General features: G+C 37.5%; 2 protein-coding genes and 1 long non-coding RNA gene across 8 annotated transcripts in view; 2 read left to right on the top strand and 1 right to left on the bottom strand.

Moving 5' to 3' along the window:
- LOC137239325 (cyclin-dependent kinase-like 1) overlaps window positions 1–5,248 on the top strand; it is a 54,172-nt gene extending 48,924 nt beyond the window's left edge. For all 6 annotated transcript variants that reach the window (XM_067764499.1, XM_067764497.1, XM_067764498.1 and 3 more), the window contains 5 exons: window positions 955–1,240; window positions 1,500–1,750; window positions 4,135–4,230; window positions 4,376–4,669; window positions 4,896–5,248. In XM_067764499.1, coding sequence (XP_067620600.1) covers window positions 955–1,240; window positions 1,500–1,750; window positions 4,135–4,230; window positions 4,376–4,669; window positions 4,896–5,033 — 1,065 coding nt within the window. In that variant the 3' untranslated portion in view covers window positions 5,034–5,248. The remainder of the gene's footprint in view (window positions 1–954; window positions 1,241–1,499; window positions 1,751–4,134; window positions 4,231–4,375; window positions 4,670–4,895) is intronic.
- Window positions 1–26,376, bottom strand: part of LOC137239337 (uncharacterized) — a 222,814-nt gene that overhangs the window by 175,578 nt on the left and 20,860 nt on the right. The gene's annotated exons all lie outside the window — the stretch shown is intronic.
- On the top strand, window positions 21,719–25,365 carry LOC137241990 (uncharacterized). The gene is made up of 5 exons (XM_067769362.1): window positions 21,719–21,918; window positions 21,978–22,116; window positions 23,006–23,091; window positions 23,737–23,890; window positions 23,964–25,365. Exons 1-5 carry the CDS (start codon window positions 21,844–21,846, stop codon window positions 24,404–24,406), a joined length of 897 nt encoding a protein of 298 aa, XP_067625463.1. The 5' UTR covers window positions 21,719–21,843; the 3' UTR covers window positions 24,407–25,365.

Here is a 26,376-nt window from a genome sequence, read left to right as displayed (position 1 = left end):
TAGATTGCCAATAGCAAAAACGCAGCTTAGGAGTTTGATTCGGGGTGGGACAGACTTCCTTTCCAAGTACTGTCCTTCACGCATGTGAATGAGGGTTTTACCGCCATCCCCATAAAGGCGACATTCTTTAATATTGATTTTTACGCCAGGGTGGGCAGAGAAGGCGTTTTGGCCCACAATTACCCGCAAATTTTACCGAAAAACTCTGCAACAGGCGGAAAGTTTTTAGCCTGAGGCAACCCCTTGTAAGAACGAAAACTGGGACCTAGTGCACAAGTAACTTTGTCGTTGCCAAGCAGGGAAATAATTAGAAGCCAGTATGGCCGTTAGAGAACATGGTAACAATACGGATAAAGTGAGCTATCTTTTAACTGTAAAGCGGCCATCAACCATATCCCAACTTAACCTACTACATTTCAATAGAATTCACCGCAGCCACAGCATTGAACTCCCTGCGGCGCAGTAACCAATTAGCCCGTGCTTCCACTTGATTTACTGACTAAACTCATAAAAGAAGAGCCCAGCGTAAGCCATTAATATTCAAAACTGAATGATCAACTAAATTGTGACAAATGATTGCCCAAGCGTTTGAGAGCCCATAAACCTTGTGTGACAAATATTCGAACAAAAGTCACAGCTCACAAAAGACACACACACACACATGCATACACACGCGCAGAGCAGAAGTCACAAAAAACCTGGGAAGACAAATTCCCGCCAGCAATATAAAGACAACTGCCAAAAAATAGGAAGTTATGAGGAAGTAGTGTTGCGGTGACAAAAAAAATCGCAGACACACATACATGCATGCATGCAAATCCGCACATATGACTAAGTAACCGTTAGTTGCATATTCATCTTTTTTGCAGTCAATTTCTTTTTTTCACTTATTTCGAAACTCACGCAAACTTCAATTTCTTTCTTTATTCTCTTTTTTCTCTTTTATCCTACCAGAATCTGAAACATCCAAATCTGGTCTCACTACTTGAAGTATTCCGGCGTAAACGACGTTTACATTTGGTTTTTGAATTTTGTGAGTTGACAGTGTTGCATGAATTGGAGCGACATCCACAAGGCTGTCCAGAGCATTTAACCAAACAGATTGTCTACCAGACATTGCAAGGGGTGGCATATTGCCATAAGCAAGGTTGCTTACATCGTGACATCAAACCGGAGAATATTCTGTTGACAGCGCAGGGACAAGTGAAATTGTGTGATTTTGGTTTTGCGCGAATGTTAAGTAAGTGCCAAACAGTAGAAGTAGAAGTAGTAAGAGGAAGATATAAAATCAAGGAAGTAGATGAAAGTAACACTAACGAGTGTTTAGAAAATCCAAAAAAAAATATTGGTAGTCAAAATGCTCCCCAAAGACTTTGTTTTGCGAATATTGCTTTTATTCTTGCTATTAACTTTTTTTCTATTTCCTCGCAAGTTTTTGTGTGCTTTGTCCGTTTTTTATTGTTCTTCTTTTTTTTTTTTGCTTAACTTGACACGTGCAGGTCCTGGCGAGAATTACACGGACTATGTGGCTACACGTTGGTATCGTGCGCCCGAACTCCTCGTTGGTGACACACAATATGGCACAGCAGTGGACGTTTGGGCGATTGGTTGCCTATTTGCTGAGTTGGTGCGCGGTGAGGCGTTATGGCCGGGTCGTAGTGATGTTGATCAATTATATTTGATACGTAAAACTTTGGGTGACCTGCTGCAAAGGCATATACAAATCTTTTCGCAAAATGAATATTTTAAGGTAAGTAGCCTAGTAACCTAGATTAGGTTGCATGATGAATATACGCTAAAACTCGCATTTTTTTGGGGAGGTTAAAAGATGTCAGGAGTTATGGTAGGAGGGTCTGGATAATGGTAGGGGGACTAGAAAAATGGTACAAGTACCTGGACAATATACGAGACATAATAATCTACAGCTACAAAACAGAAAATGGAACTTAAACTGGGTTCCACTCCAATCATCTGCGGTCCAGTCAGTCTCATCGACTTCCAGACTCTTGTAGTGTCTTCCATGCGAGGGTTTATGCCATAGAGAGATAAGTCTCATGCTATGCAATAGAACAGTTTCATTAGAATCTAAGTTGATAAAATTATCGTTCGTGCGGGGTATCAAGTCTTTCTTACAGTCATTAGAATACAGTTAAAATTTGATGATGGGATGGCCACAATATGTTTTGGAATACATATAAACGAAAGAGATGTTCTCTTCACGATCACCACTAAGGTATTTCCTTGGGGAAATCAAGGAATACACTCTGAGGGCAACAAACTTAATGTGGATAACCTGCGATGATGTGAGATCTAGGCGCTAGAAAGTTTGCGGAACGAAGTGAAAGCGGATCTTTCTCTTCTAATTGAGTTTATAATGGAAATCAGACGGCTTATAGCAGATTAATTAGGAAGTATCTGATTGAAAGAATGGGCCTCCACCCCACACTCCCAGAAGACATTCACCACGGTCAAAATTTACTCGATTGGTAGTGTGGAAAATTCACATGCACGCCCTCTCAAACTAACCTAACTTGATCAGCGTCAACCTGTTAGGGAAACTTATATCTTCGAAGCTGAATATTTCAATTGTAGAAAAAAATATTTGTTTGGCTAACCTGGTTTTAAGGCTGCAAGGAATGATTATGATGTCACGTGGGTAGCACTTGCAAGTCATATGTACTGACTCCTGCGGTAGATACCGAAAGGTCCTGATCGTAATGTTGCCTTGTACCATCCTTCACATTTTCAGCATGGAAACTATCAATGCCGGGAACGGTTCGATATGACCATGTTTACCCTTCTAGGTCATACAATCCCCTTCTTCCGTGAGAAACTTGGGATCACCAGATCTTCGCCTACCAAATAAACAGGGCTTGTCAGGGGTAGGTTAGATTGCCAAATTTAGATGGAGAGGCTGATAAACTCACTGATCACCCTTTTGAAAATTTGCTCTACATTCATAAGGGCATTCCTCTAGCTTAGCAGCGATGGCTCCATTATTCTACAAACGCATGGCCGTGCGTTTGGAATTACCTACCAATAGCAAAAGCGACATTCAATATTCCACTGGACATATTGTTGGTAAACAAGTGTCGTGGATACATCTGTTATGTTCCCAGAATGACATCCGCGTCCCAAAGTAGCCTTTAGCATAGGCAGTCTTGGGATTTAGGTCGATCTTCCGACTTTTTTGGACTTACTTGCAATTCAGGAACTTTTTCGGTAGTTACTGAGTTTTGGGTTTTTGTCCAGGGATCAATTTTTGTAGTTTTTTTTACTCGAAAAATTTCGGGTGAAAAAATTGTCCTAGGCGAAAGTTTATGGGATCCCGTATATCCTCATAACATTTTCATAACGAATCATGCATCCTCTTTATTTTTCGGGGCCACTCTACCTCGTAGAGTTGATGAGAGCGATATCAGACAGCAAATTAAAGCAAAAAGAGACGTGTTATCCATTTGTTATCGAATTGTTAACGGTTTATTAACAATGTTATACCGATTTGTTATCGACGGGTTATGGGCATGGTATCTATTGCTTATCGATGAGTTATCAATTTCTTATAAGTGGGTTGTCTATCAGGTCATAAATATAAAATGGCTATCGGCAACAAAAGTTAGAAAAGATTTACCAAGTTTTTGGCTACTATCTAGAGGTTATCAGTTATGTATCGAAAGGTTATCGAGTTTTTATTGGGGAGTTATCGATTCGCTATCTATAATTAACTGAAAAGTTATTTGCTATCGAAAATATATCGAACAAGTATATATTTGTTGCAAAGTGGTCATGGATTTGATATCGAAAAGTTATCGATTTCTTATCGGAATGTTACTTATTTGTTGCTGGTATGTTATCGATTTGTTATCGACGAAACAAATACTGATAAAACCTAATATAAAATATATGACATTCCTATCCCTATCTTCAATAAGCCGAATGAAATCAATAAGCAGCCGATGTCTCGGCGATAACAAGCCGATAACACTCTGATAACTCGACAATAATAATTCGCTGTAGATAAAAAACCGAGACTTTGGATATGCTTAATACATTAAAGAAAACTTAAAGCCAACTTTAGAGCCTAGCTTATTGACATTGGAAGCGTAAAGTAAATAGGTTTTTCTCTTCTGCCAGGGCATCACATTACCAGTACCGCCAAAGCTCGAACCACTCGAAGATAAAATGCCAGCTAAATCATTACAAAATCCGCTCACCATTGACTTTCTAAAAGTGAGTATGATTACAACTCAAAACTAACGGTTAAAATGAAATACGCAAAATATAATAATAAAAAAAGAAAAAGGAGAAACAGCAAATAGTATTAATAAAAAGTAAACTTTCTTAACCACCAATTTCACAACATTTTGCCTTACAGAAATGCCTCGACAAGGATCCGATGAAACGTTGGTCCTGCGAAAAGCTCATCAAACACTCATACTTCGATGATTACGTAGCCAAACAACGTGAATTGGAGCGTGTTAATAGCTTAGAGGCAGCTGCAATGCAACGACAACAACAATTGCTACAACAACAACAACAATTACAACAACATTTAGTATTACAGCCGCATAGTCAAACACAATCACAGCACAATACACCGTTGCTGGCGCAACAACAACAACAAACACCGTTGCTGATGGCAGCGCAAGCGGCGCGTGACAAATCAAAGGTAAAAATGGATGTGACAACAAAAACAATAACAGCGACCTTTCAAACCAAAGCTAACTAGCAATTTTGTGTAGTTTTCAAGCGAAAAAAATTTCAGCTTTATTTGTGAAAAAATTCATAAATTTTTTCCAATTTTTTGCATCCACTGTGGCACTTTTATCTTTTAGTTAGGTTTTTTTTTGCTTTTATCTGATGTTTTCTGATTTAGAACCGATTTTTTCTTTTAGACTTCAAATACTTCACTTCCACTGCTGGCCAATAACCAACTGTCCCATCATCATCATCAGGACTATGTCAAGCTGCAGCCGATTAATAAGAATTCAACATTGCTACATCGTACCGAACATCATTTGCCAACGATATAGTTTGTGTTCCCAAATGGGTTTAGCAATAATTGGCAACTCTGTAGGCTGTTAACGAGCTGCAAGGCTGAATTGGTTTGGGAAATCCGGCACTTTGCTTGCTGCATTTGGTTGACTGCCATTAGGAATTGGCGTTTTGCAACTGCATTGTTGTATTTGCAGTTGCGTGTAATTGGCGGAATTAGTGTGCAGAGAGGAGAAGAGAATGTAGTGAATTTTTGGAGAGAGATTTTATTTTTATTAATTAAATATAGTTGTTAATTTTAGAATGTGTATTTTTTTAAATAATACTAAACAAATCTGTAAATTGTCGTAAAATATTTAAATATAAATAAATTAATTATAAATTTGTAGCTAGTGTAAGATAGATAGGCACGGTTTTTCGAGGCTTCGTCTCGTAGCTATGCATGTAGGAAGGATGAAGGAATGGCTGACCAATACGGGACTGGAGTTGGCTAGCCAAAAGACAGAAGTGGTATTAGCTCCAAACGGTCGGCGAACAAATCACCTCAAAGGATTATTCAAAATACTTAGGAGTGCACGTTGACTTTAACTTTCAAAGAGCACTTCAGAGCGGTGGGGGAGCAAATTACCAAAGTTAATGGAGCACTTATGCCAATAATGCCTAACATTGGTGGCCGAGCGAAGCTACCCGTCAGCTATTGTCCACAGTAACCAGCTCGATAATACTATACGGACCCATCAAAAAGATATATTAGCAGCATACCGACTTGCAGCTATAATAATATCAAGTCCTTATCGGACCGTGTCCGATGATCTTGGTCCTAGCCCGGAAAATCCCGGAAAATCCCAGTGGATTTACTGGGAAGCGAAATGGCCGATCTGTATAACACTAATATCGAGTCACCATCTGAAGACGCCAAGAAAAGAGAAACGACACAAGCAATAACTAAATGGCAAGAACGGTGGTAGGCCTCAAGAAAAGGGCGTTGGACCTTCACATTAGTTTGGGACGTAGCTCAATAGAAAAAGCGGAAGCACGGTGAACTGAACTACCATCTCACGCAGATTCCTGAGTGACATGGCGGCAGAGAGTATTTATGGAGGCATAAGATAGAGGAATATCCCCTTTGCTCAAGGTGTACCACAGAGTTAGCAAAAGGAGAACACGTCATGTTTCACTGCTCCCGTTTTCACGAGGAATGACTGACCTTGCATAGAGTTTTTAGGGAGGTACCTACCACGAGAAATTTAGTATAACAAATGTGCAACAGGAAGAAATGCTGGACTGCAGTGAACAAGATGGCATTTATAGTCATGAAGCGCTTGATGAATGCTGAGAGGGAGCGCAGAAAAAATGCGCAGGCGAAGCAGTGGTGATTAAATCGACACTCAGAGCAAGTAGCGGGAACCTGGACGCAGGGACAACAGTGGGCTTTTAAGAAATGATAAATATGTAACGCCACTCTTAAGTAATGCAAAAGTGGTACCGGGTTGGGCGACGGTTCAAAAACGGGAGTTGTTTTTTAGTCTTAGCGACGGCAACAACTATGGTGCGTTAGGAATTTTTCAGCCCTCCCGCAAAAAAAAAAACAAAAAAAGCTATGCATCAGTGAAGGCTGCTTTCGATTATCTGCAGTAGTTTATGGGTGACTGGCGTACAAACATTTAGGCCAGTGGTAGTTGAAACTGTGGTTGTATTGGTAAAAGTAAAATCATCGTAGTGGTAGTAGTTTAGTCGTTGATTAACGAGCAGAGAGGCAAGACAAATGCGCGCATGTTTTTAAAGTATGTATGTCAGTTTACCGATGCCGATACCGATACCGATACCGATACGATAAGACGAAGGGCGGTACGAGACACACATGTCTAGTTAAATGTAAGACGGATATCGACTAAACGAATATAACTTCCATTTAGTGAAAGCCTGATAAATCTCCCTTCTACCGATTGCCTTCTGTCAAAATTTTAATTATAAGCAGTCTAAAATGGAAATTAAAAGTTCAAGTGAGTCGGGAGCTTTAGCGTTCTGAATCGTTACCGAAGCTCCGTAATCTAGCTAATTTTTCTTCAGAAACACAATCGATCATGTCATGATTAATGCCCTTAATAACTGCTTTGCTTTAAAAAATCCAAGAGAACTAAATTTGTGAAATATCAAAAATGCTATGATGTTCTGAAATTTCAACAGATCTTCACCTTTCTGTTCTACACTAAAGAATAGCTACGATCAATCAGAGGAACTGTCATGATTTTTTTGAACACGTTAATCATTACCTCGGCTAATAGGCCCTAGCCAGCGCTCTTTTTTTTATGCCACCGCCACTATTTCTCACCTATTTTTGAGTTACATCTTTCGAGGTATTTGATTCCTTGCTTTTGTAATTCCTCTACTAAACCTAGACATGCCATGCCTACAGCTTTAGACCAACAAGTTTTTTCGATGCAACAAGCGTGCCTTTCTGGTTGCTGTACCGATAAAAACACTCGCCGAAGGTTTTGTGGAGTGTTATCAATGTTCATGGTCCTTTGCAGGATATAGATCCGGTACGTTCCATATCAAAGTACAAGATTTAATAAGATCACGTTGAACCTTATAGGTCAATACGCACCCTCTTCCCCCGACCCTCTAGTTCCATGAGAAACTTGGGGCCGCCAGAGCCTCGTCTGCTAAAGAAACAGGATTCGTAACCGGCCGTTGAGGTTGACAATTGGGTTAGAGAAGCTATAAGTTGCTCTTGCAACCCCTTGAAAGGTTTACGCTACCCAATCCATTGAATCATTTGGGTATTTTAGTCGCCTTTTACGATCAACATACCTGCCGCCGCTATATTCTAAGCATTTGAACTCGCTGGCCTTTCTGTCTCTTTTTCCCTCTCCTGTATGATTTGATAAGCGATGATTCTGAAGCCCTGGGAAATTTTCAATGTTGAATTGTTTTGTGAGGGGACATTTTTTCTCTCTCTACTTAATAATTGTCTTTACTCTCTTCCCTTTCCTTATTCGCCTATCGCTCCCTCACCGAACTCATTAACTTTCCGCTACTTCATCAGCGCTTGTAACGATATCTTCATACCTGGTTTGTGATCCTATTTTTCCTAACTCTGTCTCTTATCTTAGCGAGCATAACGTCCAGTGATGTATTTTATTTTTATATCACTATCTCAGTGACCTGTGATAGAAAACATAATACCCAAAGCACTACGCACTATATTCCGCCCGAACAAAACGCATGAGGCAGCCATATGACGCACCGCTGAAGGGCCGGAGTTTGCTACGCGTTGAGATCTGAAACTGCTCAATTACGTACGCTCGTAAATATTCTCAATGCAGATTTCTTTAGTTTGGGGAGGAAGTATGTTTTTGTCTCAAAAAACCACAGTCATAAGGATCTGCAGACCTCACAATTATCCTGGTTGGTCTACAGCAAGTTCGTGGTGTATTTCTCGATCTTCCCCAAGATATAACCAAGTAGTGACCACCTATTTCATGTCCATTGGTAACTTTATTAGCTTTCTCATCAATAAATTCCATTAAATTTTGCTGTGTCCTTCGACCCAGTAGATGGAGGATTTATGTATATGCCCTATGAATGCCAGCTCTTCTAAACAACTCGGCATGATATCCAATGCTATCAAGTCTGTTCCAGAGAGTTCAGGCTGCTGTCCCACCGCATACAACTTCACCTCAAACACATTTCAGGAGTCGGGATGTCGATAAGTTTGACTTGCCAACAGATGATTCCGTTGCAGCCCAGCGCTGGTTGCCCTTTCCATTTTTGAGAATGTTGTGAAGATTGTAGCTTTAAAGAGTACCCGTAGAAACTAGCGAACCAGCACTTTCAAGAAAATGATGCGGTTTCCGACGAGCTTTGCTGCCGCTGTTAACTCTGAAATACTAAGGGAGAAGTCCAGCAGCAAGGAGTTGCCTCAAGGATGCCAACTTAGGCGTAAAATGGAATAACAGACTTGGGTCGGTTATAACCTTAGTCCAGCTCGTACATAGAATCTGCTGACGTAGGAATGAGACTATACTTTGTTTGTATTGACAGAGCAGTTTCAGGGTTGAAAATACTGCCAGTTCTAAACATAAATTAAATTAGTTTAAATACTCCCATCATTGCGTTCATTCCAACAGCAATTTAAAATATTTTATAAAGGTCACTAAGCCACTTTCAAATCACTTTTTTCTGCTCTATTTTCTTCTTCAAACACCTCCTTATACCTCATTTCGTATGTCATTTTGACACTAATCACAAAGTCTAATATTCTTCAAAAAGTATGTAAGTATGCATGTTATAAGCATATCAAGCAAATCCTTTTAAGTCAAGCACATCATTCAAACCGACAAACATATCTAAGTACCAACTATTTAAGTATATCCACTTTTGCATACTTAGATACTTAACATAAAAATGCCCACACGTGCCGCAAGCGACAAGTAACTGAAGACAAAAATGAGCCATATTGCAAAAACACGAAGAAGAAAAAAATGACGGTATCAACAGCGTTGACAGCGCCTAAAAGTATGTTGGCATACCGACGAGTCAACTACGCGGTGGCTATAACACAGTGCTACAAAAAAAAAATATCTCAAGCACTTTTTTAGCGACCTAGTGTGCGACGTAGGTCTTGATGAGTAGATCAAGATACCGTATTTCAAAATTTTCTAATACCCCGAAATTTCAAGTTATTGTTGAAAAACTGTTTTTCTTGTACCTCGCGCATTAAAAAATTCGTTACTCCGTCATTTTTCGATCAATTTTTGAGTGCTTAATAGTTTTGGAAAGCTGAAAGATAGGGCTTCAAAAATATATATATTTGTCTACACTTTTTATAGCAAATTTTTAAGATTTTTTAAAAGTTATCTAAAATTTTGTCGTTTTTTTTTATTTTTCAAAGTTTGACGGCTTTTTAATGTATCATTTCTTCAATGAATTATTTTTTTTTTCTGAAAGAGATTGAATGAATATTCTATCTCGAGTAAAAAAAGAACTGGTTGATCAAATTCGGTTGAGAATTGTTGAAATGACAACACTTTTTGTGAACAAGAACATTTTGCTCTCATCGTAGAATCGATATCGCGCCATGTCTATGCTTCATTTAACCTTTTTTTAAGATTTAATTATGAAACAAAGATAAACAAAATTATTTACTTTTATCATCAAATCATGTGTTAGGAAAAATTGATATGACCACGGTTTTGACAACGGTTTTTCTTGTTTGTGGAAATGAGATACACAATGATATAATTGCTCTCCGAGACATTTGCCTCTTTGCCTCTGTAAGATAAATGACAAGACGAAACTTAGAATACTGTCATTTTGGTAGAATCAAATACGTCAGTGGTTGTACGTGTTGCTACAAGGTACTTTTTTAACAATGTGTGATAAGTGTAATAAGTTTTGTTACGTCTACAGGATATTCGTTGATACGCAACATCGTGTACAATTAAAAACCAATGCAGCTCTCACAGAAGCTTTCACATTTTCTTTAATAGCGTGTATAGTGAAAATGTTTGGTATGAACCAGAGTATCTTTGTGTGAAGTGCTCCAGCGCAGCTAACAGCTATCGAAAATCGAAGTTTTTTTGTATTAAGTACATAAAATAAAACAAAATTTTATGTAAATATATTTGCAACTATTTATTTCTTTATTTTTTCTCTCCAACGTAGGAGCGAAATAAAATTACTCGAGAGATGATATAGATAAATAGAAAATATCGAAATTGTTTAAATAATTAAAGTCAATAATTGGAATTTTGTTATAACAAAAAATAATGGGTGGAATAAAACAAACGATAAGAATGCTCAATAGATGGCAGCGATATACCGAAATCATACAATTAATTCTAACCCGACGCGCCGACGCGATATCGATTGTACAATGAGAGCAGAATTTTCTTGTTCACAAAGAGTCTTGTTATTTAAACAATTCTCAACCGAATTTGGTCAACCAGCATTTTTTTACTCGAGATAGAATATAAAAAACAATTTTTCATTAAAGAAATAATACACTAAAAAGCCGTCAAACTTTGAAACATTAAAAAAAACGAGAAAATTTTAGATAACTTTTAAAAAATCTCAAAAATTTGCTATAAAAAGATTAGACAAATGTATATTTTTGAAACCCTACTTTCAGCTTTTCAAAACTGTCAAGCACTCAAGAATTGATGGAAAAATGACGGAGTAACGGATTTTTGAATGCGCGAAGTACAAGAAAAACAGTTTTTTAACAATAACTTGAAAATTTCGGGGTGTTAGAAAATTTTGAAACACGGCATTTTGATCTACTCATCAAGACCTACAACGGACACTAGGTCGCTATTAAAGTTCAAAATCAGTGTAGCACAGTGTAATCACTAGCACGTAACTTGTGCGAGGGAGATGAGATGAAATGATGTTGCATGTTTTACTTATGGTAAATGATGTCTCGTACAAAGGCCAACGTATAAAAAGTAGATTATTGTATTACGAGTTAAATACTAAGTGTTTATACATACTTACATGCATACTTAATACATGCTCAAGTGTACAAGTGTTGATGTGTGAGTAGAAGGTGGAGCTGTGGAAGTTTAACATAGAAAGTTGAATCCGATTTTCGAAAAACAATAATGATAAACTGGCAATATACTCATGCTCTGTTGTTATAAATGGAACTGTGAAAGATAAGCAGTGAAAGCAGTTGCTAATCTCTCATCTATATAAGAAGTTTCAGTGTAAGTTAGGTTAGGTTAGGTTGAGTGGCAGCCAACAAGGCAGGGAAAGCTTAGTTCGACAACATGCAGGCCAGTTTTGATACCACATACGAAAGCGGTTAAGTAGAAGAACCATTGCATAGCACCGATGTACTTTCGAATAAAAAATATTTCGACCCTAGCTAAGTTCTTTGAAGATGCTAGTGAGCGGAGACTGATATACTTTCGTCTAGTTCTAGCAAAGGCTAATCAGTCAAATATGAAGTGTGGTGATGACTACACGTTGCCATCTTCCATGCAGCTGAAGCAAGAAGTATTTTCCAGTATTTTGAGATGTACCGTACGGACTTACATTAGACAGTGACCCGTCGAAACCCCAAGCACAATTGACAGATGAGCCCTGGCGGTTAATGATATGTAAAATCCCCATCCTTGGTTAACCCAATAATTTGAGCGAGATGTAGTGTCTGGTCAGCGTTTGCTTAGCTGACTCGTGGCTCATCTACAGACGAGCAGACCACAGATTGCTTGGTGTGCTCCACATTTTCTACAGTCATCCACATTCAGGGCAGTTGTACACATCCGCGTAGATAGGCCCACAATTGCCAGTTATATTGCTATCTCCAGGGAGCCAGATGATATTAATATTAAAACAGTCCGATGCAACCGTTAGCGATCCAGACATTGCCATACCACCCTCGATTGCACCATGGTTTAACTTAGAGCTTAGGGCAAGCAGCTGTCTTAGCTATTGGAACAGAAGTTTAATTTTCTAATCATAGTACGACTGAACAGTGTCCCATCCTTAATTGCGGCAACCTCCATTTGGAAGGTGCTGCAAAATTTTTGTGTACGTATCATGCAGCCGTAAAATATCTAAATTTGTATCGGCATTCATTCCCACCAACGTATGCGGGAATATGACCACTAGTTGATGTACACTATCAAGTGCCTACAAACAGAAAAGGGGAAAGACAACAACAACTTTACTCAATATGGAAGTAAAGGAATTGCGCCCAAGAAAAAGTCAGCCTGCAACTCATTCTGGTTAAATTTGCGATTTTAAGGCCTCAAAATCGTATCTCTCCTACTCCCATGCGCTTGCCTCTTTTTCTGAATGCTGCCTTTTCATTGCTTGTTTTTCCTGCCGTCTGAGTCTGGGGTGGTTTGTGTCAATGTACATGTCAACTTTGGTGACAAATCGACAGAAACGAAGAACTTCAAACATGTTATGGAGATCAGATAAGTAGGATGGGTCGCCGCGAAAATTCAAGGGGAGTAGCAAATCACAGCCGCAGCAATCGGGATACTACTAGGTGTATTTTCCAGAAGCACCTTTACTTAAGCAAGAATACATCGTTCAATTGTTCACTGAGCCGTTTGTTTTTATACCTTTCATGGACATGAAATGATATATTAACTTTGGACCGATGTTTGTAACGTTGAGGAATATAGAAGATAGACTCACCATTACCGAATTGATCAGGGCGACGAACTGAGTTGATATAGCCATGTCCGTCTGTCCGTCCTTCTGTCTGTTTGAACGCAAACTAGTACCTCAAATTTTAAGATATCTCAATGAAATTTGGCACAAGGATGTATTTTTGTATTATATTAGACATTTGTCAGATCCGGTAGGATCGGACCACTGTAACATATATCTCCCATACAACCTATCGTTCATATAAGACGATTTTGGTCATTCCTGCGGCAATTTAGAAAGTATAAACGTAAAACTCGGTGACATATATTCTGATATATCATAGAAGATATCCTGAAAAAATCACTTTGATCGAAGCTATATATAGTTATATCCCATACAACGGATCATTCAGATAGAAAGGTTTTTGGCAATTTCTCCCTTAATTTAGAAAGTATAAACGTGAAACTCGGTGACATATATTCTGATATATCATAGAAGATATCCTGAAAAAATCACTTTGATCGAAGCTATATATAGTTATATCCCATACAACCGATCATTCAGATAGAAAGATTTTTGGCAATTTCTCCCTTAATTTCCAATATAAAAACGTTAAACTTGGTGGTATTTATTCTAATATATCATAGAAGATATCCTGAAAAAATCATTTCGATCGGAACTATATATAATATATATCTCATACAACCAATCGTTCAGATAGAAAAATTTTTGGCAATTTCTCCCTTAATTTCCAATATAAAAACGTTAACCTTGGTGATATTTATTCTAGTATATCATAGAAGATTTCCTGTAAAAATCATTTCGATCGGAGCTATATATAATATATTTCCCATACAACCGATCGTTCAGATAAGGGGGTTTTTTTCCATTTTTTTATATTTATCTTAAAATCGTTTAGGTATGTACATCTGTTCACTATATATTTCTTATCTTATACAGCGCATTATTTGGAGATTACGAATGGGATAAGATTATTGTTCAGCCCCATTCATGAAAGGTATGAAGTCTTCGGCACAGCCGAAGACAGTCCCGTCCTTACTTGTTTTAATTGTGAAAAGGGGATTCCAAATAATTTCGTGAGAGCTACTTTGTCTTGGGTGCGAGACTTAGTTGAGACAAGAGAGCATCGGGTTCCTGTTTGACATCCGTATATGTCTACGTGTGGCTGTTATGGATTTGTTGATACTACCCGAAAAGTAGTGGGCATGAAATCCTCTTATCGATTATCTTATAGCAATCTAAGTGCTTCCGCTGAACCCAGTGAACGGTTTTCAAGCATCATAGCTCAACTTAAAAAAATTCAAAAACTTCCAAAAATAATTCAAAGTTAAATTAACTAAACTATTACAAAAGATTTCTTTCACATTCCTCCTGAGAGCATCGAGGTGTCTTTTGAACCCAAAGCAAAAAATGCCAGCAAATAGAATTTCAAACTTCAATTTTCGTGTGAAATTCCTTAGACAATTAGGATTTTAAGTGATAGTGAGTAAAAAGTCAATAACAAGTGAATAACAGACAATAAGAATAACAACAAAAGCAAGCAAGAACAGCAAACAACATCAGGAAGCACAAAAACTTTAACAACAAAAAAATGAAGGAAGATGTAAATGTGGAAACCAGAGATGACGCTTCTGCCACACGTGCGAGTGTATGTGTGTGAGTATGTGTTAACGTAAAACAATGCTGATGGGAGAAATAGCAAACAATAAAAGGCTACTAAACTTGCATGTATTGTGGTTAATGTAATATTGTCTTTTTTGTTGCAGGAAAATGCAATTTTTAGATTGTGCTGATTTCTTGAGCTACTTTTTTCACGTTTGTTACCTGTTTACGAACTGGACTAAAGGCACAGTGTAACGTTAATAACTAGAGAAAATGTAGATACATGAACCGGTAGCATAGAGGACAGGACTCAATATCGATCAACATTTGAAACATGACCATCTCCTCATCACATTCTTCCACTTCCTCAGCCTTTCCCTCCCCTCGTCCTCTTCACTACTTCTCCCCCTTACTCTTCTTCTTGCTCCTCTACACATCATCTTCGTCTTCATCATTATCTCAATCTCCTTATCAATTTTCCGTTCACTATCCCTTTTCTTTGAACCATTCTTACCCCCAATCCTATCCCATTCCCACTCGCAATCTCACTGCCAAACCCACTCCTTTTCACACGCTCACGGCAACTTACAAACATATAAAGTCTAAATGCAATCCCACTTCCTCCGACACTCTAACTCATAGAACCACTCCCACTTCTACTTCCACTTTAACTATGTCTCTCACTAGCTCTACTACTGTCACTCCCACTACCATTTCTACTCTCATTACCACTACCACTCCCCTCGCACTCCCACTACCACTCTTCATTTCGCCCACCAATACTAGAGTTGGATTTTCACAACAACTCCCACTCTTACTTCCACTATATTTCTAACTATTGCTTTCACTAGCTCTACTTCTTTCACTCCCACTACCACTTCCACTCACTTCGCACTTCCACAATCACTCCCATTTCACCCACCAATACAAAAGGTGGATTTTTACAACAACTCCCATTCTTACTTCCACGCTAGCCCTAACTATTGCTCTCACTACCTCTACTACTCTCACTTCCATTGCCACATCTACTCTCGTTACCACTGCCACTTCCCTTTCACTTCCACTCTTACTCCCCATTTCACTCACCAATACTAAAGGGGGATTCTTACAACAACTCCCACTCTTACTTCAACTCTAACTATAGCTATTGCTCCCACTACCACTTCCACTCTAGTTACTACTATCACTTCCCTCGCACTCCCACTATCACTCCCCATTTCGACCACCAATACTAAAGGGGGATTCTTATCAGCAGTTGATAAGTAATGCGTAATATAAAATACGTAATCGAACATTTTGCTACCCAATCTTACCAAAATATAGAGAGCATATTTCTAAGATGATGTAAAAATATTTTTCAACCTTCCATCCTTGCTTCTTCTTTCTTTCTGAACTTTAAAAAGAATTTCCCCACCATTATCACTTTCTCACTTGCCTTTCCATTATAAATATGCTCCCGCCACCCTTATGTATATTATGCAAATGTTTTCCCTCCAGAAGTCGCTTACGCTGCTTGACCAGTCACATAAGGTGCCTGTAAGTATGCAATACAATGCGCTAGGGTATTCATTTAAGAATGCATAGTTGCAGTTGGGCGCTCAATGACCGGTTGATAACTCTTCTTGCGGCAATTGCAGACAATGCAGTATTATCCGCATAAATAGCTTTTCAATGGCAACCACAGCGACGACTGGCTACTCCGAGATCATTTGCTTCGGCCGCAATACGCTTCATTGCACAAACTCAAATCATTGAATTTGTTTACGTACGTGACGGTTGATTGCAGCAACTCAACACTGTGGACTATGTATTTGTAAGCAGACGGTTTCACCTTACCGGATTCCTAAGTTATGAAATATTTTCTAGGAAATATTTTAATGAAAGATGATTTGCATTTATTTATGTTTGTGCCGTTTTTTTGGCGGCTCAAAGTAGGCAACAAGTGTTGGGGTTGTCGGAATTATTCAATATTTGTTGCAAGTCTCAGTGAGTGGATGAATATAAATCTATTCATACGCAAGGGATGAGAAGTAAGTAAATTCAGAAGCTAATTAAAACGACATTCCACTTTTAAACTTAAGAAAAACTCGCCTTATTAAAAATGATCAAGTGTCTAATTTTTTTAAATGCTGATGCTGTCATTAGTTTCACCATCCTACTGCGCTTGGTGCTTCCCAATTTTAACTTATTAAAGCATTCAACGAATTCTTAAGCATGGCTTCCATTGCTAAAAGGAAGTACTGTTAAAATAATGGCTGTTCTGAGCCCACCCCGGAAAACTTCCTTGTGAGTAAACAAGCGTTTGTATAACGCAAGCCTTTCAAGGGTTTGCCTGCACAATTTATTATTTATTCAACCCGATTGTCAAACTCATATACACAAGACGAGACGTGACACTAACATGAACGAAACAAACACTTATTTTACAGGCGACCTGAAGCTCCCTGGACCCCTAATATAGCCCTTGTTCTTCCCGTCGATTTCCACTATCGTTATGTCCGCAATTCTAACATTACAGGTATTTTCTTTGAATTCCGTGGATTAGTAAACGCCGAATCAACGCGCGGTAACCCTAAATCCCTTCATTACTTCTGCATTAGCTGTTCTCAAGAGCCAGAAGGGGTTCGCTTATCACGTTTTCCTGTACTGGAAGTTTATTTGTAGGCGCAGCAACATCTTTGAACTGTTAGTTCTTCTCCAGCACTTTCAGGGCATGACCTGGCCCTTTTTTTTGGTCTCGCTAATTTCAGATAATTGAGATCCCTCTCAATCGTACTTAGTTGTAAGTTATCATGTTTTTTTTTTTTCTTGATAGCTCTCTCTCTAGGTAGTAAATAAATGCTTCCCCGTAACAATTTCCCAGTCTCTGATTCTGCCTTTTGTTGTTGCAAGGATAAGCGGTCTGTCAAGGAGCTCACAAATACCTTGCCTTTCGTTGAACTGATCTGTTTAAAAAGTCCTTAAATGGACTGGAAGTGCCCAACCGCTTTGTCTTTGTAAGTTTGGGACAACTCACTCTAGCCAAGCCACTTCAAGGTCTCCACATTGATACGCCTTACCAACTTAATTCAACTTTACCTAGACGCTGAATCGAAGATTGGAAACAGCTAGCATTATATTTATTATGACTACAGATCGGTCTCTATGTGAAGATCTCCATCTTTCGGTAAATATGTGAATTACAGCCGTCAATTAGCGACGCCTCCAATTAGCGCCGCAGTCAGGGACTACTTTTTCACATCGATAGTGTTATCGGGGAATACCGAGGTCACAACTTTACCTCCTCTTAAGCTCTCCCACTGGGTGTTATCGGCCTTTGGCTTATTAAAAGCCCAGCTTGGCATGCTTCCCCTATTTCCCTTTGCTTTTTAGCTTTCAATGTACAGTTAACCGCCATGTTGCGAACTCCACCACCTGGCTTGCTTTAGTGATACCTGCCACATCGTTGCGGCTTGCCCGTCTGACGGCCCTAGGACGCTACCTAAAAGCATACTTATTTTATTCTGCCGATAGCTTTCTCCTCTTTCCAAAGAGGAAGGGCCTCCATAAAAAGTGTATCTTAGTATGCGGGAGACATAGTTCTTGTCATAGTTCTTTGTTCCTACTTAACCCTCTTAAGGCCTCAAAGAAAATGCACGACCCTACATTTGGTATTATCGGACGCAGTACAATTTCTAATGGTGTCTGGTACAGGATAGCAGCTTCTCCCTCCCCTCTTGATTTCTTTATTCCGTCTAGCCAACGACCGGTTTCTAGCAGAGCTTATGATCTTATGTCAACCTCGGTATCGACCTCGGTATCGACCTCGCAGTATCTTCGTCTTAGATATAGCATTGCTGTTGGCGTGTGTAGTATATATATCGTCACATCACTATTAAGGCAACTCGAAGTTTTATTTTTTTTTGTCAGGCTCAGCTTTGAGCTTTTAAAGTTGCCGATTGCTTTATGTATATGCATTACAAAAGTTTGTGTTCCAGTGGGTTCCAAAATGCTATATTGTTCGGACTTCTGAGTTGGTAATAAATGGTAGATTTGACAAAAAATTCTGACAGATTTCAGAAAAAAGTAGTAGGTGCCGTTTGAATTTTATATACATATTTTTAATCAATGAAATCGATCGACTTCTTTTACTATAGACATGTACGTAAAAGAGGCAGCCAATGGTAAAGTTCTTTTGGCTTTCTTGAAAGGGATAATCTAGTTAGAAACAATTTAGAATGGAGCTTTTAGTGAAGTGCTGTTATTGCTTGCTTCTTCTCATAGTCTTTGAAACTGAACTGAACACCTCAAACCGTATACCGCAGGCAAGATAAAAGTATTCGCTTCCGTATGAGGCGTAGCAAATCTTCTAGTATGTACCTGCTCTTCCTGATAGGAGTGCAAAGAAGTACAAGGATTTATATGATAAAAAAAACTTTACTCTTAAAGAATCCTAAAGAGTTATATGGTACTCTGCTCCCTTGAGCGTATACTAAAAAATGCAAAAGATCTAAGACTATGCTGAGATTTTGCATAGATGTTATACTGAATTTTATATAAGTGCTTAACTTTGATCTTGTTTTCTTTTTAAATAGTTGTAAACAAACTAAAGTATCTTCCCCTGCAAAAATGGTGTGACCAAAAACGCACACGGCCACACGGCACGATCACATTAATAGGAACGAAACAGAAAAGTTGGTCAAAAATCTACTTTCGCCCATTCAAATGTGACTATGAATATAACTACGACAATGACCAGGCACAATGACCGTAAATTACTAGTCAGATGACGTGAGCGCGTCAAGAAGCTTAAAAATGTACTCAGAATAAAATTTGTAAGTCAGAAGTGGTAGACTCTCTAATTCAAGAAAAAGTAGTAGAAAAGTAGTTACTGGTAAAAGTCCTAACACTCTTGGGCTTTATGATATGAGCTTTTCTTTGCTATAATTAGTATGAAAAATAAAAGCTTTTGAAACTTAGTGCAGGTTGAAGCTTCATTGCAATGGTATAAGCTAAAGCTTTGTATGCATATCGAGGTCCAACACAAGACTTATGATTTTCATCACTAAACCATGGGAACATCAAACAATGCAATTGATGGTAGTTTGCTGTTAAAAACCAGACAGTTGCATTGTATCTGAAGCCACCTCTCACTAAAGGTTAGTTTAGGGTGACCATCCCACACCGGAGCAGAGATCCATACCCTGTGTAAGACAATGTTAAAGAAACATTCACTGCTCACTGCTGTAATGATTGCTTTTTAATGGAAGCCCTCTGTGTACGGCATATATACCCAGCAGTAATAGAGTATCGCATAAATATTGTTGATGGTAGTCGAGAAAATGGACATACTTGACTCTGCTTTCATTGAACTATGTTAAAATTGAGCTTCAAATATTGAGAATGATGGCCTTGATACAAATAAGTGAAAGGAGTGGGATCAGGAAGGGAAGAGGAAGTGGAAGAGGGGGAGGGGAAAGAAAGGGGAAAGATGAAGAGGCAGAAGTAAAGGGATTCATAGAAGCACAACAAAAACACCAGAAATCAAATTGAGAAATGCTTCATACGAAGCTTTATTCGCTTAAACTTCGTGTATTTGGTTTGAAGTTCAAAAGAAAACTACCGGTGCCCATTTTGTGCACATACTATTGTTGTTGAAAATAAGGAATACTAAACACACACACGCAAATTTATTTTTCATGTCTACCTCAATGGCAAAAAAAAATTCCAGCTGATTCTTATCTGACGCATATAACATTTTCAACCATTCATTCGGTCATTTAGTCAATTATTGGACAATTGATGCATGCTTCGAATGCATATGGGGTATTCCATCCCATTTGGACCAATTTTGAACCCGACCCCTTTAGAATTGGCTGAAAGTTTTTCTTCTTTTTCTAGCTTACGAAAGACGTTTTTCAGAATTTTTTCAAATTTTTTCATTCAACTCAAAAAAAGTTATGAATTTTTAAAAAAACACCGTTTTTGTTTTCAAAATGCTATAACTTTTTCAAAAATTGACCGTTTAGGATCTTTTTTTTTAAATTTTTTTTATTTACTTTTCGGAAAAGATACAAAAAAATTTTTTAAGTTTTTTTTTTTTTAATTTTTCAGTTTTTCGAGATTTTTCGAATTTTGCCATTTTTTTTTTCTCATAAGAAACTTCAATCAATTCTGCAATCATTTCCACTAATCCCGGAGTGGGCCGATTTTTTTTTTTTTTTTATCAGTTTTATTTATATAACAAAAAAATGTAAGAAAATTATTTTTAAGTATTCTTTTCTTTATATATTATGGTAATGTATGTGTATACCGGCCCAATGCAGTTGCTGGACAGCGAAAGCGAGTCTTTTTAATCGTAGATTACCATAATATATGAGTAAAAGAATACTTAAAAATCATTTTCTTACATCTTTTTGTTATATAAATAAAATTGATAAAAAAAAATGTTTACTTTTGAAAATTTTTTTTTCAATTAATTAAAAAAAAATATAAAAAAAAAATCGGCCCACTCCGGGATTAGTGGGGATGATTGCGGAAGTGATTGAAGTTTTTTATGAGAAAAAAAAATGGCGAAATTCCAAAAATCTCGAAAAACTGAAAAATTAAAAAAAAAAAAACTTTAAAAATTTTTTTGCATTTTTTCCGAAAAGTACATTTAAAAACAAATTTAAAAAAAAAAAAGATCCCAAACGGTCAATTTTTGAAAAAGTTATAGCATTTTGAAAAAAAAACGGTGTTTTTTTCTAAAATTCATAACTTTTTTTGAGTTGGATGAAAAAATTCTGAAAAACGTCTTTCGTAAGCTAGAAAAAGAAAAAAACTTTCAGCCAATTCTAAAGGGGTCGGGTTTAAAATTAGTCGAAATGGGATGGAATACCCCATATACATATGTTTACAAATGCATATATGTATGTTTGTATTTATGTATGTAATATTTGAGGAATAACGATTAGAGAAAGCTTATTATTTCATAATTTCAGTGAGCGCATAAAGTTCTAGAGAAAAACATGAAAAAATTAAACGCAAATAAAATTTTGAAAAACATAAAAAAATAAAAACCAAGCAAAATGCAAAGAAAAAAGTTGATTTTAATTAATTTTAACGAAATATAATTAAGTGTTAAATAAAATGTTATGGATGGAAACATATCTCCTATATTGCTCTGTACGTTTGGGTGTAGTAGTAGTGGCTTTGTTGGCGTTTGTAAGTGAAATTTGCTTTATTTACTTCATAAACAAAATGTCAAATTCAAGTATTTTCAGATTCAAGTTTATGTACCTGCCGCCTTGCTGCTGATTATGGGCATGGACGCTGTGGATCCAATAATAAAACTCCTCGAAAATGACTATGAATACGGCAAGAGTCCTTTTGTACGAAAACAAATTAACTGGATTGAAAATCGTAAGTTGAAGAACTTGGACGATTAGGCAACCGACTTCGAAATTCATTATACTGGATTAAAAATTATGTTAAAAGTCGATATCACATTTAATGGAGCGCTTAGCATAAGCTTAAGGCTATATTTGTTCACTTGCGGTACCAAATCACCCTTAAATGAGTTCACATACCATCATGGTGGCTATGCTTCCGAAGGGATTTCTGTTAGTGTTAAGGACGTAGGATGATGTAGGTTTGTCATAGATAAGGCAGCTGGTATGAGTGGATTTCGTTTATTAATAACTGAAAATATAACACTATGCTGCCGCAAATATGGGCGAATGAGTGTTGTAGTTGTTTTTTTGCGATAGAAACACTCCCCGAAGGTTTTGGGTAGTGTTATGTAGTGTTATCAATGTTGATTTTCCTTTGCCGGATATACAGCCGGTACGTTCCATATCAAGTCCGACCATTTCGGTAAAGGAATTTATACGACCACATCTAACCTTCTAAACGAAGTTGGTTTCCTGTCTTCTAGGAAGTCCAAATATCGACTAGGTGGCAGCCAAAAGGTGTTACTTAATTTTCTGTTCAGATAGAGGAGAGCACCTGATGCTATTGCTTTCGAAACTAGGGGCACAATCGCCTGCAGAACTTATTGCACAGTTTTGCCAGATGCGGAAAGTTATGAGAGCTTAAGTTTTCCAAGAAAGTAAGGTCAGAAAACCAGCTCGATTGAGATGCATATCCCGCCTTGGCTGTTATATCTCAAAATGTAAGGAAAAGATTTTAGCAGTTAGGATTTAAACTCATTTAACTTAAGTTTTCTTTACTTACTCCTTCTATTCTTAAAAAATTTATTTAGCTTGCCAAATAACAAAAAACTGACTTAAAGGGTTTCATTGTTCCACAGATGTACAAGCCTTTATAGTTTTGACCGTTACCATGCTAACGATACATACGCTCTGTTGTGGATTGGCTATTTTTGGTGCTTTGAAGGTGAGTTGAATTAGAGCACATGTATATCGATCACTGCAATCAGTATAACCCTACCGCCGATGCCGTTTCGAAAATTGGCCAATTCAGAATTTCCTTGAAGAAGGAATTTTATTTAAAAAAACCTGTTTTCTCAGCATGTATTCGCTACATTTTGGCAGTATACAGGGAGTTTAAGAAAAAATTCTGTTATTCAGCCGAAATTTGAGGTAGTGTGTTTGTGGAAAAAGTCGTCAGATGTGACGATTTTGAAAAAAATTCAGAGATGGGACGTTTTTTAAACTAGCAGCCGCAATAGGGTTATTTCACTCATCAATCGTTATACATATGTAGCAACAAAACCAAAACCTAAAGCAGGCACTATCTCTTTCTTGTTATTTAACTTCCTTTCCATTTCATATTTCGACTCTCATCAACTCACGCTCTTTCTATCCCTCTACATTATTTTATCTTGCTCATCGTATTTTTATCCCACCATTTCGATCCTCACTTTAATTTTGTTTGTTTTCCCTTTTTTGTATGTGCTATCTCTTTATTACAATTGAATGTCTTCTTATCTTTATTCTCTGCTTCTTATTACGCCTACTTTTCTCTATACTTTTTTCTTTCTCTTCTTTCCCTCTCTATAAATTGTGTACTCTTTTGTAGCTCAAAAAGTGGTTCCTATTACCATTCATAGTCACCGAATTTGTTCGTGTGATCTTTTGCTTCGCTTCTCACATCATACTTATGATCATTTTGAAGAAGAAGCTGAACTTGGGTCTCCTTATAACCGTAACTTTGGCTGGAGGTTTTGCGATCTGTAAGTTATCAATCTTCTTCTCTTCGAATTTTTGTTTGAAACCCCATTTTACATTTTTTATACCCACTTCCAGTATATCTCGGTTACAATTGGGCTACCAGCGTTGCTCTCTATCAAATCATCGAACTCATTCATACCGAACGTTATCGTCAGCTTTACGGTGATGATCCCTTTAACCCTCAACTACCACCAAGTTATGGTACATATACACCACCACCGCTTTATGGTACTGTGGAAAATGTACGTGTGCTTACTACACCACGTAGCAGCGATATCAATCAGCAAAAGCAAGCACAGGGAGTGTCGAAGTTCCCAAGAAGCAGAAAACAGCAACCAGTGATAGCGGTCCTACCGGCAAATTATAGAAATAATAATACACAATATCAATATAATAATTTATCACAGCAAAAACAATATGAGCAATATCAGTCACAACAGAATGAGTTTGGGAATTGGCAATGGTCTGAGCTGATGGTTGGTAGGCAAAGAAAACCGGTGATAAGTCGTAATTGGTAAGAAGGAGAAAGAAAATGAAGAGTAAGATGATGAGAGAAATTTGAAAGGGCTGAGAGGAGAAAAAAGGAAGATAATATTTGTTAATTTAAGAGAAGTAGGAAGCTTAAGCACCTAAAGGCTGCTAAGCTAATAGCGAACCAATACAGGTGGTGGAGGGAAGGAAGAAAATCAGCTGATTGGTACTTTTTCACCTGATTTAAAGCAGTACCATATAATTACAAAAACAAAATATATGGAAAGTATATGATTGTTGTAGAACCAAATCATGGGGAACGTTTCTGAATTTAATCTATTTGACCCTAGGTTAAACTGGTTTTACCCTAGGTAAAAGAAATTAAAAGTTGGGATATTGTTAAACTAGACACACCTCAAGTCATTTAGCCTAAAGGACTCAGCGAAATTAATTATAGAAAATACCGTAATCTAGTGCATGTTCCCATTAATAATTGACGCCGCTCACCAGGTTATCTGTATTCTGAAAACCGATCTTGCCTTAAGGCCAGAATCTGCTAATATCCTCTACCATAAACACTATCAGACTTTTTCTCGAAAGCCTCAAAGGGAATTCCGCATGCACGATATTAGAACTATCCTTTTTATTTAGGAGTATATTGCACCTATATTTTAGGCCTCAGAAATGACAGCAGGGAACAATGGTTTGAATAACTACCTAATAGCCGCCACAACCCTACTTTGCATGCATTTTGGTTTTGTAATTTTCTGAGTTTAGTGTCACATTAGTACTTTGCTAGAAAGTAGTATGTCAAAACAAACAAACAAAGTTGCAGTCATCTGCTCTTCTACGATTTTCTGGAATATTAACAGTTTTATAAAGAATTTGATTTAAAAGAGAAATTTTAGAGTACCTTATATTAAGCTCGTAACTAATATGTGTATGTAAATTTGTTGTAATTAGAAAAAACTAATAAAGAAATTTTAATTAATTACTGTCGCACGAATTCAATTGCAGTTTTTATACTCAGCGTGCTTTGTACACAGAGTATATTAACTTTGATTGGATAACGGTTGGTTGTACAAGTATAAAGGAATCGAGATAGATATAGACTTCTATATATCAAAATCATCAGTATTGAAAAAAAAATTGATTGAGACATGTCCGTCTGTCCGTCCGTCCGTCTGTCCGTTAACACAATAACTTGAGTAAATTTTGAGGTATCTTGATGAAAGTTAGTAAGTAGGTTCCTAGGCACTCATCTCAGATCGCTATTTAAAATGAACGATATCGGACTATAACCACGCTCACTTTTTCGAAATCGAAAATTTCGAAAAAAGGAAAAAGTGCGATAATTCATTACCAAAGACGGCTAAAGCGATGAAACTTAGTAGGTGGGTGGACCCTATACCGCAGAATAAAGAATTAGAAAAATTTTGGACAAAGGGCGTGACACCGCCCCTCTTAAAAGAAGGTAATTTAAAAGTTTTGCAAGCTGTAATTTGGCAGTCGTTGAAGATATCATGATGAAATTTGGCAGGAACGTTACTCCTATTACTATATGTATGCTTAATAAAAATTCAAATTAGCGATATCTCGAAAACGCCTTCACATATGCAACTAAGGCCCACTCCCTTTTAAAACCCTCATTAATACCTTTAATTTGATACCCATATCATACAAACACATTCTAGAGTCACCCCTGGTCCACCTTTATGGCGATATTCCGAAATGGCGTCAACCTATAGAAGTATGGCCCACTCCCTTTTAAAAATACTTTTTAATACCTTCCATTTGATACGCATGTCATACATGTTACCCTAGGTTGATTTTCCTACATGGTGATTTTCCCTTATTTTATCTCAAAAGCTCTTAGCTGAGTATGTAATGTTCGGTTCCACCCGAACTTAGCCTTCCTTACTTGTTAATCTAACAAATCGCTTCTTAGGCTTATAAGACTCTCTCGGAGCACAGATAGATACTCGTAGAGTTTCAGCTTGTCCCCAAATTTACGTTC

This window comes from Eurosta solidaginis, chromosome 2 (assembly GCF_040869045.1).
Source record: "Eurosta solidaginis isolate ZX-2024a chromosome 2, ASM4086904v1, whole genome shotgun sequence".
NCBI lineage: Eukaryota > Metazoa > Arthropoda > Insecta > Diptera > Tephritidae > Eurosta > Eurosta solidaginis.
This window is presented reverse-complemented; position numbering and strand designations above follow the sequence as displayed.

Excerpts from the sequence above, each read along its gene's own strand:
- LOC137241990 (XM_067769362.1), top strand. The coding sequence starts at position 21,844 with ATGTTATGGATGGAAACATATCTCCTATATTGCTCTGTACGTTTGGGT. Across the intron at positions 23,092-23,736 it reads CTATTTTTGGTGCTTTGAAG|CTCAAAAAGTGGTTCCTATT; the intron begins GTGAGTTGAATT and ends ACTCTTTTGTAG. Across the intron at positions 23,891-23,963 it reads GGCTGGAGGTTTTGCGATCT|TATATCTCGGTTACAATTGG; the intron begins GTAAGTTATCAA and ends ACCCACTTCCAG.